This window comes from Echiichthys vipera (assembly GCF_963691815.1).
Source record: "Echiichthys vipera genome assembly, chromosome: 7".
NCBI lineage: Eukaryota > Metazoa > Chordata > Actinopteri > Perciformes > Trachinidae > Echiichthys > Echiichthys vipera.
In genome coordinates this window covers 3,333,075-3,348,971 of record NC_139832.1, presented here as the reverse complement: position 1 = coordinate 3,348,971, position 15,897 = coordinate 3,333,075, and the positions used below count along the sequence as shown (strand labels likewise).

Genomic DNA, 15,897 nt, shown 5'->3' with positions numbered 1-15,897 from the left:
ATTCCTGTATTTCCAATACACTGATCTGAGTCGCCTCAAACTCGTTTTATACATGAACATAATATCTTTAAACATGTTACACTACATTCATTATGATGTGACGTATTTACAAAAAGTGTAAAAGGTTCAAATTTAGACCTTCACAAACACACGGCGAGGCTTATGGAGTAAAATCAGATTCATAATCACTTGAGTTCAGTGCGTTCAGTCCTGGTTCTGTCGCTTGTCCTCTGCAACGGACTGATAAGGCAGGGTGTTTCAAGACTGCTGATAAATCATTACATTTTTATGATGGGTGGTTCCCGCCATGGCACCTTTCACAGATCAACGGTCAACACTTCCTCATCCTCTGAGTCCTCTGCTGGATCCTCCATCTTCACCCCGAGGCCACTGTCCAGGTCTGCTTCACTAAAGACGACCTTCGGGGTTTTCATCTGCGTGTTGTCGTCTTCGTCCTCTCTGCCGCTGGATGACGGTTCCTCGTCTTCCTCCTCCTCCTCCTCCTCCTCCTCGCTGTCATCCTCCCTGCTGTCTGGGATGATGACCACCTCCTCCTTGGCGTTGGGGTCGATGTCCTCTTTAAACCAGACTGACTTGTAGCCCTCGTCCACGCGCCTCTCCTTGGTCAGGATGGGTTTCACCTCCTTCTCGTTGTCGGCCTTGTCTGAGCCCGCCTGGCTGGTGTCGTCGCGCGGGACGGCATTAAGCGGCGCCGAAGACTTCAAGATTGCCTCGGTGAGTACAAAGTCGCGCACCACTCCATCAGACACTCCGCTTCCCCCGATTGGACCGCCGGAGCCGGTGCTGTCTCCATCTTCATCGTTTTCGAAGGCCTCATTGGTGTACTGGATGCCCTCCTTCTGACCTGAACCTTGACCCAGCTGTGGAGGCACAACACAGCCACTTAAAATCAAGATTAACAGTTTAAAGTCCTGCTGGTGACCACTAAAATGTGACTTAATTCTTGGGAGACATTCAGATTTTTTGCGTGCAAATGGAAAGTTTTGTCATCGTAGGGATATCCGAACCAAAGTCTTGGATAGACGGGACAAATACCAATAATCTAGTGTCACTTTAGTGAAGTGGCGTGTACAATAATCTTAAACCGGGGGGCAGTCATGAGTCCGGACAGTTTCTGTACCCTAATCTGAACACTTCAAAAACCACCTTGGACTTTGAACTTATGGAGCTTTGGAAGGCGCTGGCTTCGAAGATCTTTCTCCAGGCGGCTTTCCCCTTCTGGACGCGAAGAGCCAGCACCACGATGACCACCACACAGATGAACAGCAGGACCCCCAGGGTTGCACCGAGCGCTGCCATGTCCACAGGCCCGTAGCCACCTGATGAGACCATCACTGCGGGAACAGAGGTCAAGCAGTAAGCAGCTTACTCTGGAAACAACTTGGCAGTCAATCTTGGCGGTGACTTCACTCGAAACCTTAATATTTATTATGGTGACTTCATGATGAGTCTATGAAATACTTAACTAAATACAGAAAACATTAGGGCATACCTTACTACGACTTCTCAAATAACATTTGTTTTACATACTATACTATGACTTTTTCTGACTTTTCTTGGCATACAACATTTTAAACCTGGTAGAGCTACAAATCAGAACCCCTGTGGTGGTTGGTCGCTTTGAATGTCAACAACAAGACACCTTTTGTGGTCAAAGCAGGCAGCAAAATATTTGATATGACCGAAAAGATCGAGAGAAAAGTGTGACCACCTGTGTGTGGGTGAGCTGTGCTGGCTGTGGAGACGCTTCCTTCACTGGTCATACTGGGATCAGTGGTGGAAATGCTGCCTTCACTGGTCATACTGGGATCAGTGGTGGAAATGCTGCCTTCACTGGTCATACTGGGATCAGAGGTGGAAATGCTGCCTTCACTGGTCATGTCAGGGATGGTGGTTGAGAGGCTGCTGTCAGTGGACGTACTGGGGTTGTAAGTGGACATAATATCTTCAGTGGTGTTGCTGTTGGTGGTGGATTCCACTATGGACGTCGTGGCCATACTGTCTGTAGTATTCAGAGGCAAACTGGTGGTGGTGAGACCTGGGAGGAGAACATACTTTGAAGCTTAATAGTTGGTACTTCCTGTCTCTGTTGTCTCCGTACCTTAAAGGTGCTTCAGACTGGACGCAAAGGGAATTTTCACGGTGATTTATTTGCACAAACTTGACCGCAGTAGACAATGTTTTACATTTTTGACATGGGGCACAGACCCGGTTCGTCTCATTGACCTGCGAATAGCCGGAACCACCCCATGAACGACTCTTTTCGGAGAGGACGCAGAGAAAGACGCTGGGTCCAGTCCCTTTGTGGGCGAAGGTGCTCATATATGCTCTTTCCTCATTAGGCATAATTGAAAAACACTGGCACAAAAAAAAGCTGTGGACACAGGCCCTATTATTTCTGCTGCTGATATTTACGAGCCATGGTCGGGGCCATTAACCACGTCAAATAAAGCATAAATGAATGAGGCAAGTGGAATCATATATTGTCTCCATGTCTACTCACGCCAACTGGAGCAGACTGGCGTTGGCAGAGACGCATGTTAAAGAGAACTTAAAAAGAGGCCTGTGAATGTTCTCATGTGTCCAGGTCGTCGTTCTCCTCAAAGCAATTTGAGTCAAAAGCAACTGGACTTGGTTATTTGTCTAGGAAGACGTTTCACCTCTCATCCAAGAGGCTTCATCAGTTCATGTACGCATCTGACCAGGCTGGGACTGGACCAGGACCAGGACCAGGCTGGGACTGGACCAGGACCAGGACCAGGACCAGGCTGGGATTGGACCAGGACCAGGACCAGGCTGGGACTGGACCAGGACCAGGACCAGGACCAGGCTGGGATTGGACCAGGACCAGGACCAGGCTGGGACTGGACCAGGACCAGGACCAGGCTGGGACTGGTCCAACTAACTGGTGTGGAGATCCAGGTATTTAACCTCTCACAAGGCCGATGATGTCACTGGAACCCTTTGTGCTCCAAGTGCCAACGACCGTCGTTAGAGTGGCAGTCGTTGGTGGGAAGTTGGTTTGGACTTGGTTAGTGCTGGTCCAGTCCCACCCGGTCCTGGTCCAGTCGTTGGTGGGAGGTTGGTCTGGACTTCGTTAGTGCTCTATTGAGTCTGAATGACAGTTGTTGGAGTCACATGAGGCCATTTGTGAACAGTTGTTCTATGAGGTTAGATTGTTGAATCTCCTGGGAAGGGATGAAAGGGCAGCATTGTAAATTGGAGATAAGTGGTGTCTCAGTTAGTTGGACCAGTCCCAGCCTGGTGCTGGTCCTGGTCCTGGTCCAGTCCCAGCCTGGTCCTGGTCCTGGTCCAGTTCCAGCCTGGCCAGATGAGAGTTGAAACGTCTTCCTAGACAAAGAACCAAGTCCAGTTGCTTTTGACTGACATTGCTTTGAGGATAACTTAAAAAGAGCTTTCACGTTTGAACACAAACTCAGGTGTTACGTTACACCGATGAGAACGCTGAGACATTCAAACACTTTAAAGAGACTGCATGAAAAGATCTTTGACCACATCCAAGTGAACTCTGTCAGTTTCTTTTTGGTGACATCAGAGCAGACCAACCACAGGACCAGACCAACCAGGTACTTTTAAGCCATACCCTGGTTCCTCTGGTGGAAATGACGGTAAATTTCCACCAGAGAAATCCATTATCTGGAAACGTTCTGTGGTGGAAACTGAATAAAGCTTAAATGAAAGGATCTTTTGGTCTGGCGGAGGTCAGCAACTAATTTGCACATTGCAATTTGCATGTTACAAGCTCCACACTCTTAATGATTGCATGTATTTGATAGTCAAGCTGCATTGAGCCATAGATGAAGCAGAGACAGAGCCCTTTTGTAGACTGCCTTTCAACATTTCAGTAGAGCTCTTTGTGAAAGTTTACCTGATGTCACCTCCACGATGAGCTGAGCTGTGGCCGATTCATCATTAGACGCATCCATTGCCACCACCTGGAAGCACGGAGAGGAAGTAGGGTGCTTAATAAGAGAAATGACCTTTTAGTCACTTTAAGTTTGACTAGATTTATAAACTTACTTGCAGAGATAATGTGCCCTCTGGGAGATCGTTTGTCATGAATAAATAGCCGTCAATGATGGAGAAGTCACGTCCGTCGCTAACGTTGTAAGTGATGTGAGGATTCAGACCCTGTTTGAGCAGAGTTTTAGGGGTTAGCGCTGCACATCAAGTAGACAGAAGATTTCTTCAGTCACACAAAACTTGATTTGATGATTATTCAGTTTAACAGCAGCCCACAACTTTTAGTTCACAGTGAAACTGGGTTAAGAGGGTTTAAAAATGTCGTTAATGCAAAGCAATCTGATACAAAATCATCAACCATGTCTCAAATTTGCTGCCATTAGAAAAGACACCTTCTGTCACGCATGTCAAGGAATGATAGAAATAGTGAATGGATGTGCATTTAAGTCAATGAAATCAGTGTTTCACCCCGGTAGCAGCGTAGTCGGCATCCGTGGCGAAGATCCGCAGGGGCTCGTCCTTGTTCGTCGGGTCCGTCGCCATCATGCCGACACCAGTGATGATGCCTTCGTACTGAGGCTTCTGAAACCGCGGAGGGTGGAGACTCTTCACCTGGACGCTGATTGTGACAGTGGTGGTGGCAAACTGATGACTGTTGGTGTTCTGAGCGGCCTGGGAAAGAGAAACAAACCGGGATCTTAGAAATACTGGAGTCAGGAATCGAACACCTAACATGAAACATTTCAGACTACTCACCAACCCAATCTTTCAATTAATGACGGGTGTATTTATTGATTTAAAGGATGAATTTAATTTTCAATTAATTAGATCCAACAGTAAAAATATTAAAGACACCATCAAATAAACAAATTGGATTATTAAAAAAAAGGGAATGTTTTGTCTTTACCACAACTGTCAGACTGATTGTTCCCAACACGTCGGCCGGCTTCAGCATGCTGATGTTCCCCGTGTTTGGATTGATCGCAAACAGACCTCCAGCGTCTCCTGAAACACATACAGACTGAGCTGCTTCCACCTGCCAATCATCAACGTCAGACTATAATTAACTACAGTGGTTTGGTTTTCAATCCAGCTTGCTTACCACCCAGGAACGAGTATGTTATCCCTTCATTTATCCCCAAGTCTCCATCGATGGCGTACAGTGGTCCTGGTTCCAGAGCTAACGGTCCAGTCTGCAGAGAAGAAAGCACTGATCATCATCATGTGTCTGGCAACAATCACGAATACCTTACGCAGGGATTGTTCAGGTGTGTGGAAGCGTGAGGGGTTTGGACTCTCTTTAGCTCTCTTTTTCAACTACTTCTGTCTCTTTTTAGATCTTTAACTCAATCCTCAACAGGATGAAAGTCTCAGAGGAGAGATTAGCCAAGCGTCCATCCAAATATGAACACAAATTTTAAACTAATTTTAAGGAAATTAGCAAAGTAAAATGCATTTAATGTCAATTACTGTGAGTTTGTTCATCAAGAGAAACAGTTGGTGGCGCTTATTCTCCAGTCGGGTGACATTAAAGGTTATGTCTGGATGGTAACCTTAGATCAGCGAAAACTTCTGTGAAAACTCTGCGAGAACTCACGAGAACTCACAAGAAATCATGAAAACCTATGAGAACTTATGAAAAACACACAAAAATTCAAGAAAACTCACAAAAACGCAAAAAACCCCTCAAAAAAACGCACAAAAACTCACGGAAAACTTACGAGAACTCACAAGAACTCATGAAAACCTATGAGAACTTATGGAAACACACACAAAAATTCATGAATATTCACAAAAACTCACGGAAAACTTACGAGAACCCAGAAGAACTCATGAAAACCTGGGAGAACTTATGAGAACACAAAAAATTCACGAAAAACTCACAAAAATGCAAAAAAACTCACAAAAACTCACAGAAAACTTACGAGAAGCCACAAGAACTCATTAAAACCTATGAGACTTTATGAAAAACACACAACATTTCATGAAAACTCACAAAAACGCAAAAAAAACCCTCAAAAAAACTCACGGAAAACTTACGAGAACACACAAGAACTCATGAAAACCTATGAGAACTTATGAAAACACCCAAAAATTCATGAATATTCACAAAAACGCACAAAAACTCATGGAAAACTTACGAGAACCCACAAGAACTCATGAAAACCTGGGAGAACTTATGAGAACACATAAAAAATTCACGAAAAACTCACAAAAATGCAAAAAAACTCACAAAAACTCACGGAAAACTTACGAGAACCCAGAAGAACTCATGAAAACCTATGAGACTTTATGAAAAACACACAAAATTTCATGAAAACTCACAAAAACGCAAAAAACCCCTAAAAAAATCTCGTCTCAACTTACGAGAACTCACGAGAACTCATGAAAACACACAAAAATTCATGAATATTCACAAAAACGCACAAAAACTCATGGAAAACTTACGAGAACCCACAAGAACTCATGAAAAACCAATGAGAATTCATGAAAAACACACAAAATTTCATGAAAACTCACAAAAATGCACAAAAACTCTAAAAAAACGCACAAAAACTCATGGAAAACTTACAAGTACCCAGAAGAACTCATGAAAACCTATGAGAACAAATAAAAACTCACCAAAATGCAAAAAAAATTCTGGAAAACTTACGAAAACTTACAAAAACTCCCAAGAACTCATGAGAATAATTAACTAACTCATTTAACTTTAACCATCTAAGATCAATGTTTAACCTTAACCATTCAAGATCATTGCCAAACCTTTACAACCTTTACCATCGAGACGTGGCCGCCATTCAACTAATAATGCCATAGAAGGCGCAACAACATGAGGTAATTAAATGACTTCCAGTCAAACCTCAAATGTTGGAAAACATGAGGGAAATGTGTAATTTGTGTGTAAGTCACACGCTTCATGTACATCATGATTCATTCACCAAGTCTGTTTCCATTTTTACACTTTCCTCACATTGATAAACCAACTTTTCCACCTCAGTGCAGCTTAATCACTGCTTTTGAAAGTGGTTGTTCCATTATCCCTGTTCGTATGATTCATGGCGTCAAGTTTAAAGACAAAGTTGTTGGTGTGAGATCGAGGAAACTGAGGGATAAAGATCGTCCAGTGTCGATATTTACAACAGATAGAAACTCTTTGACTTTATGTGACAATGCTCCAACTAGTATGTTTCAAACATATCCGGAGTTTCACCCACAGAGCTTGCTCATTGGCTACTCATAGATTGGACTTATATTTTGGATTTTTGGACTTTTACAGATGAAGTGTCGCACCTCTTGTTCATTTAAGTTGACTCTGCCGGTGTAGCCGGTGCCCTGACAGACCACAGCGCCCCCGATTTCGTGCCTTTTGCAGGGCTGGAACCACGGCGGTCTGTTGTCCACATCTAAGATGGTGACCATGATGGTGGTGGTGGCAGTGAATGAAACCCTGCTACTGGCCGGTGTAAACGGAGAGTCCTTAAAAAAAAAAAGGAATCACAATCGATTATTTCAGTGCAACGTAGAGTTTGACGGTTGGCAGGTGTCTGAGAAACTAGTCTCAAACTAGACTCTTGATTCTGTGATGTCCAAACATTTCAAAAAGATTTAAATGCCCTGAAAACATTCATTCATTCATTCAGTCATTCATCTTTAACCGATTGTCCCTGTCGGGGTCGTGGGGGGCTGGAGCCGATCCCAGCTGACATCGGGCGTGAGGCGGGGTCCACCCTGGACAGGACGCCAGTCTATCACAGGACACATAGAGACGAACAGAGACAGACAACCATTCACACCTACGGGTGATTTAGAGTCATCAATGAACCGAACACCTGCACGTCTTTGGACTGTGGGAGGAAACCGGAGAACCCGGAGAAAACCCACGCAGACACGGGGAGAACATGCAAACTCCACACAGAAGGACCCCAGCGAAACCAGAAACCTTCTCGCTGTGAGGCGACAGTGCTAACCACTACAGCACCGTATCGCCCATGCCCTGAAAACACCAGTTTTTAAATTAACCTGATTTTGATTTAGTTTCTTAGTCTTTTGACGACAATATTTATTAGTTTTCAGACAATTTTCATCTCACTTCTGTGAGCTTAAAAAAGCTACTGTTGTCGCCATTATTTTCATAGACAATTACCATGGTTACGGATGTCTTTCTCATCTATGGCCAAGTTAGTGGAAGATTATTTAATTTTCTTTACTCGCTTTTCTTTCCGAATGTTTTAGCTAACTTGTCTTTATCAAAGTTAGAAAATGCTTTGTTATTCCAGCTAAAAGTCGTGACTTAGCATGCCAATGCACTGAAGCACTTCAGGAGGGTTTAATGCCTTGCTCAGGAACACTTCGACGTGTGCACAGAAGAAGCCAGGAATCGATTGATGACGGACTCAACCCCGGGAGCCACAGCTGCCCATGTTCATTTGCTGTCTGAACGTATAAGAAAGCATACCTGACCTCCAGAGATCAAAAGGAGATCAGTGATAGAACCAGCAGTGGGCAGTACTCACCTGAGCGAATAATATCAGTTTGACAGATTGGACTTTCTCGTACTCAAGAGGTGTCTTAACGAAGAGATCCGGGCTGGTACTGGACCTCAGTTTAAAGCCGTTCTGCAGAAATCAAACAGGACAATAAAAACTATTTAGATCTGCTTCTTGAGCTAGCAGATTCCCTCTGTTTCCATTAAGCTATGCTAAACACATCCTGGTCACATATGTGTACAGAAGATTAAATGAACACCTCTCGTGACTCTGTGAAAGACAAACAACAAGAGGATGTATCTAAATGTTGGACTCTCTGAGAGTTAAAAGAAAAACAAACATAAGATCTTACAGATTCAGACGTCAGTGTGTAGTAGAGCCTTTCACCGTCTAAGTCTGTGGCAGGGAAGCTGCCGACGCTTGTGTCAACAGGAGTCATCTGGGACAAAAACAGTCAGTGACAGTGTGATGTGATACATGAAACACAGTTTGGCAACCCTACATTAGCTGCCACAACACAGAAAAGTCATCAACAGACCTATCTAAAGGTAAAGTTATATACTCTTCATGGCCAAAAGTATGTGTTCAACATGATGTTCCAAAATATTGGGCAAATGCTGCTGTAACAGGCTTTTCTGGTTTCAGTCTTTCCCCAAGATGTTGAACCTGGCTGCAGGGATTTGCCCCCATTCAGCCACAAGAGATTTAATGACACTGATGTTGGGTGATCAGGTCTGGCACCCAGTGGGTGTTGCAGTTCATGCCAAAGGTGTTGGATGGATATGGATATGGTGTATATATGGATATGTCGGGACTGGGACTGGGAAAACCATTTATCTATGAACTGGCTTTGTGCATAGTGATATTGGCATCTTGCAACAAAAGAGGGCCAATAACAAATCAGCTACAGACCAAAGGTATGTTGAAATATAGGGACATATTTTTGTATTTCAGAGGAAGTTGGATAGTAACACTGGATGAAAATGAGTTTTTAATCCAGTAAACAACATTTAGTTATTGGTAAGGTACCTGAAGCTAGAAACAAACAAAAAACTACAATGATGAACAGCAGTTCCTGTGAATTTAAAGTTATTTATCAGACTTACCTCATTGACGTTGATGGGGTAGATGTTCTGAGCAAAGACCGGGGGGTTATCATTCAAATTGAGCAAAACGACAACAATGGTTAGAGGGAACTGTTAAAAAAAAGAGACAGAAATTAAAGTAGTTTAAAGGTCATGTTTTGCATCTTTTCTACCACTTGAAAATAATATGTGACTAAAAATATTGAGAATACAAAATAAATCGTAGACACAAATTTCTGACATGTTTTAGCTGCATGACTCTGTAAAAAGGAAACATGTGACCTGGTTTTCTGTCTGCGTGATGTGCTTTAATGTGTATCAGCATCAAGACCCAGTGGAGTCACTTCAAGATCCTTTACAACATTTTCAATAATCTGTAAAACCTCTAAGGACTCCCAGAGAACCTGCTCACACACCTCTATAACCTCTTTGAAAGCTTTTATAACCATCTCAGGAATCTGTACAAACTCTTTAAAGATCCCTTTGAGAACCTGTATAAGCTCCTCAAGCTGCTGTACAACCTTCTCAGGAAGCTGAACAACTTTTGTCCAGCCCCATGAGAACCTTCTTAAGCACCCTTTGCAAGCACCAATGATCTCCTCAAGAACCCCAAACCTCAAAACCACTTCAAGCACCTGGAGAACCTCTTCAAGCACCTGTACAATATTTTCAAGAAACCATATAGATTCCTCAAGCAGAACTTCATCAAGAACATTTCCGTCCTTCTCAAAAAGCTGTACACGTGTCAAATCCTTAGAGAACCTTCTCAAGAAGCTGAACAACTTTTGTCCAGCCCCTTGAGAACCTTCTTTAGCACCCTTTGCAAGTACCAATAATCTTCTCAAGAACCTCAAACTTCAAGATCTCCTCAAGCACATGGAGAACCTCTTCAAGTACAGCCTTATCAAGAACCTATAGAACCTCTTCAAAGACCAATTACATCTTCCTCAAACACTTGGAGAACCCGCTCAAGCACCTGTACAATACTTTCAAGAACCTTTGTAGGCTCCCTGAGCAGAACTTCCTCGAGAACCGTTACATCCTTCTTAAAAAGCTGTACACGTGTCAAATCCTTAGAGAACCTTCTCAAGAAGCTGAACAACTTTTGTCCAGCCCCTTGAGAACCTCCTTAAGCACCCTATGCAAGTACCAATAATCTTCTCAAGAACCTCAAACTTCAAGATCTCCTCAAGCACATGGAGAACCTCTTCAAGTACAGCCATCTCAAGAACCTATAGAACCTCTTCAAAGACCAATTACATCTTCCTCAAGCACTTGGAGAACCCGCTCAAGCACCTGTACAATACTTTCAAGAACCTATGTAGGCTCCCCGAGCAGAACTTCATCGAGAACTGTTACATCCTTCTTAAAAAGCTGTACAAAAGTCCCTGGAGAACCTTCCTAAGCACCTTTTATAACATCTACAAGCACCAATGATCTCCTCAAGAACCCCAAACCTTAAAACCACTTCAAGCAAATGGAGAACCTCTTCAAGTACAGCCTTCTCAAGAACCTGTACAACGTTTTCAAGCACCAATTACATCTTCCTCAAGCACTTGGAGAACCCGCTCAAGCACCTGTACAATACTTTCAACAACCTTTGTAGGCTCCCCAAGCAGAACTTCATCCAGAACCTTTACATCCTTCTCAAGATGCTGAACAAAAGTCCCTGGAGAACCTTCTTAAACACCTTTTTAACATCTACAAGCACCAATGATCTCCTCAAGAACCCCAGACCTTAAAACCACTTCAAGCAAATGGAGAACCTCTTCAAGTACAGCCTTCTCAATAACCTGTACAACCTTTTCAAGCACCAATTACATCTTCCTCAAGCTTTTGGACAACCTTCTCAAGCACCTGTACAATACTTTCAAGAACCCATGTCAGCTCCTCAAGCAGAACTTCATCAAGAACCTTTACATCCTTCTTAAAAAGCTGTACACGTGTCAAATCCTTAGAGAACCTTCTCAAGAAGCTGAACAACTTTTGTCCAGCCCCTTGGGAGCCTCCTTAAGCACCCTACGCAAGTACCAATAATCTTCTCAAGAACCCCAAACCTTAAAACCACTTCAAGCAAATGGAGAACCTCTTCAAGAACAGCCTTCTCAAGAACCTGTACAACTTTTTCAAGCACCAATTACATTTTCCTCAAGCTTTTGGACAACCTTCTCAAGCACCTGAACAATACTTTCAAGAACCCATGTCAGCTCCTCAAGCAGAACTTCATCAAGAACCTTTACATCCTTCTCAAAAAGCTGTACAAAAGTCCATGGAGAACCTGGGAACAGCCTTCTCAAGAACAGCCTTCTCAAGAACCTGTAGAACCTCTTCAAAGCCCAATTACAACTTCATCAAGCCCTTGGAGAACCTCCTCAAGCCCTTGTACAATATTTATAAAAGCCTATATATGCTCATTAAGCATCTGTAAAACTTCATCAAGAACCTTTACAGCCTTCTCAAGCTCCCATAGAACCTCTTCAAAAACTTACCAAACGGCCCGAGGCTGTTTCAGTGCAGGTGATCTCGACTTCATGCGTATTTGAAGCCTGCAAACAAAACAAACATAATGTCTAACAGTAGGGTATTTTCACACACTAGTGTCTAAACTCATACATGGGTTTGGATCTGGGTTACACCATTAGTCGTGACATACAGTACCTCATAGTCGAGCACCCTTGCAGCTGTTAGATTGTTTCCTTCGAGGCTGAATGGGTTGTCGGGATTTGCAGGGGGAGGATTGAACTGGAGGGTCACCCCTGGTAGGACTGTGATCGGCTGCACAACATCACCCACAGTATTGTTTTCTTTAAAATTTACCTGTGGAGGTGCAGAACAGACTGTTGGAAGAGAAGAAGAAAAAATTAGAAAATGGATATCAGTGTGTCCAGTACAGCGAGTGCTAGCACCAAAACATGAAAAACTTAACAGACCATGGTGCCAAACAGGGCCAGGAGCCTAAAATGAGGGAATACCCTTACTGGGATCACAACAACTGGACATGGCCTTCATTTTGATTTCATCTCCACAACCGCACAGTTTCATGGCTTCATCTTGCGGTTGCGATACCATCGCAGTAACAAAACACCTCGAAAAATCTACTCAAAGTTCGTGGCATCTCCAAAGCCACATTTTGCCATGATGACATACACAAAGACTCACAAGTTGAAAAAAATGCCAACATTGCTAAATAAAAATCAAACAAAATATTAGTAGGAGTTATGCAGTATTAAAGTACAAGTATTAACATGTAAAGTTGCCACCTGTGTCCTTTTATGCTGCGTTCACTTAAAATGGGAATAAACACCGACGCCACTTGTTTGTTTGAGGCTTGTTCAGGTGTTGTCTTAAGCACTTGATTTTTTCAAGATGCTCTTGGTTAAAAATAATGGTTTCCTATGTATCAATACTTTCTTTTCATGTTGTAAAGTCAACAGACATGGAGCGGCGAGACTGAAACCTGATGTAAATTGGTGCAGCAGTTGCTGACATGGATACCAGTATGAAGTTCTGTTTCTCCATTTGCTTTGTGTTTCCCCTTATGTAACCTGAGCCCAAACATATTCATAGCCCCAAATCCAAGAAAGGGTTGAACCTTGAGCAACAGTTTGGTTGAAGATACTTAAAGATGTTTCAGCTCTCTTCCAAGAAGGCTTCTTCAGTTCATATTATCTCTAAGCCGGGACTTGATCACCCCGGCTGGGTCCCCTGGGCGAGGGTGTCTGTTGTGAGACCCAAAACACCCGATGAACCCATGTGTCAAGTCTGATGATGTGTCTTAAGTTGCACAAAAAGTGTTATTTAGAACAACTACTTGTTTTCTGCTATGCTAACCTGAACCCAACATCACCATCGACTGGTGCCAGTTGTAGTTCAACAAACTATAAAATAAACCGTAAATATTGAGTTAGGGGCGGCAGTAGCTCAGCTCATAGGTGACTTGGCTGGAGAACCGTAGGGTCGCTGGTTCAGGTCCCTGTGTGGACCATGTATGGAGCGTGGACTGGTGGCTGGAGAGGTGCCAGTTCATCTCCTGGGCACTGCCGGGGTGCTGTTGAGCAAGGCACAGAACCCCCAACTGCTTCTTCTCAAATGATTCATACTTGGCAGTTCTGCTTCCTCTCCATGTATCCATGTTTGGAAAGTATTATTTATTCAATGAAGCCCAGTATATCGGTCCTTTTCCAACTGAAAGGCGCCTTAAACAGTCGTCAAATCTCAAAAAAAGCAGAAAAATATGTTTCGATATACGAGTTGATCTTATAGAACAGTCAACAACAGATGACAAGTTGGTCTGATTAGCACGAAACGCAGGTAACATAATCCACTGAGCTTCTGCCACTGGAATCTGAAGGTGTCACTGCGTTTTTTTATGGATTTATTTGTATCATGCATTTTATGAGTCTGTTTTCCTCTCCCACAGCACGTGCACTTCAGCTTGGTTCTGGAAACCATTTTGAGGTAATTGCCAGTAGCTGAGTTGAGTCTAGCTGGTGCGAGGCAGGACTGTACACAGATGAATGTGATTTAACGTGCATATAATATTGTGCTTCATGCAGCAATCTGCTGTTTAAAGGTTGAATATGTAGAATCGTTATTAAAAGCTATATTTAAAAAAAAAAAAATACACCCAAGGGGCGTATTTGAGGGGTACAGAATGAAAATATTGCTTTTCCATTGTCTGAATTAATATTTAAAGATCTTTTTGACGGGTTTGACAATGAATTTCTGTCACGTTCTGTTTCCGTTGTAGCAGCCAATAGCGTTGGGCGTTGCTGGTTGCCAGGTTTGTCTGTTGTTGCTATAGGAACAAGGAATCATTTTGAGTTGAGAGCTAGTTAATCGATTACACAGCGCTCAAAGAAAGACTTCAGTTGAAGACTGGACGTTAAATAGTGTTGTAAAATTAATTAGTCCAATAAATCGTTACCCTGTATGAATCATCACTTGACATGGAGCAGGCTGATCGCTGACACACTCAGCAATGAACCTTGCAGCTCAACTGTGGCTCAGTAGTAGAGTGGGTCGTCCTCCATTCGAGAGATTGGAGATTCGATCCCCAGCTTCCCTGGTCCGCATGTCAAAGTGTCCTTGAGCAAGACACTGGACCCCCAAATTGCTCCCTGTGCTGCTCATGGGTGTGTGAATGTGTGTGAATGGTTAGATTAGATCAAGGGTCTCAAAGTGATCCAGTAAAGTGTCGCTGTGGCTGCAGGTTTTCATTCCAACCAATCAAAAACACACCTGGTCCAACAAATCAACTGTGTGAAGACAGTTCAGGTGATTGAGTAAGTCGAGTCAGGTGTGTTCTTGCTTGGTTGGAATGAAAACCTGCAGCCACAGCGGCCCTTTACTGGATCACTTTGACACCCATGGATTAGATGGTATATAGATGTCCAATGCCATCAAGTAGTGTGAAAGCGCCTTGAGTAGTCAGAAGACTGCAAAGGCGCTTTATAAGTACAAGTCCATTTACCCTTTTTTTTGTTGTTGCGACTACAATCTTTAGACACTAGATGGCGGCGTTCGGCTCATTCTCCATATTCAACCTTTAAGAAAGCCCAAAATTAACCTCAGACCAGTTCATAAATCGTCGATAATCATAGTTTGAAAGCCTAAATAGAACGTTTGTAAATGTTTTCACCCCTCACCTCTCTAGCCTACGCAAACAAACAAATGTTCCACTATTTCCTGTTTCAGTCGTCTGAGCTCCCTCTGGTTTTCTGTACATTATTTATCTAAATTCACACATTACGAGTCGTTAGAGTCGGTCTGTCTGGACACTGTTATTGGTTTTCGAAGACACCACCAGTCACAGATAAAACAAACAAGCCTCAGGTGAAGCAGCACATTTCAGTACTCACTGTTCTGGGCGCGTGAAGTGGACGTTTGAAGCAGAATCAGAAGTAAAAACCCAAAGGACGTCCTCACAGTGAGGCGCGGATGAATCCCGTCCATGTCTCTGTCCGTCCTGTCTGAACTGATCCTCGTCCGTCTCTGTTCTCGGCTTATCTGCTCGGCTTTATGGCCGCGGTGGACTTTTCCCTGTCGTAAAAACCCAACGCACACGCATGTTTGCTTGGAAGTCATATAACATTTCTTCTTTTTTGGTGACAAATTCTCCTTTATTTGATGAGTTTGACTCGAGGCCTATCACGGTTAAATGTTTACACGTACACAGAAGCGAAAATAATTAATAATAGCCGTAATGAAGCGTTGTAAATGAATGTTTTATAAGCATGCCCTCTGTGATCCTCTTCTCCCCTCTCCCTTTATCAGCAGATCTTGTCGCCAAGTTTCCATTTATGGTTGACAACAGTGAT

At 43.2% G+C, this 15,897-nt stretch overlaps 1 protein-coding gene across 1 annotated transcript; it reads right to left on the bottom strand.

Annotated features, from left to right (window-relative positions):
* Positions 1-317: 317 nt before the first annotated feature.
* On the bottom strand, positions 318-15,532 carry cdhr5b (cadherin-related family member 5b; the record flags this gene model as incomplete). Its single annotated transcript, XM_083916381.1, has 15 exons — positions 318-881; positions 1,186-1,355; positions 1,787-2,059; positions 3,911-3,977; positions 4,063-4,173; positions 4,474-4,677; positions 4,913-5,010; positions 5,108-5,198; positions 7,297-7,482; positions 8,520-8,621; positions 8,845-8,931; positions 9,599-9,625; positions 12,067-12,123; positions 12,236-12,414; positions 15,439-15,532. The coding sequence occupies 15 exons, from the start codon at positions 15,530-15,532 to the stop codon at positions 318-320; spliced, it is 2,310 nt and encodes a 769-aa protein (XP_083772507.1).
* Between the last annotated feature and the right edge of the window lie 365 nt (positions 15,533-15,897).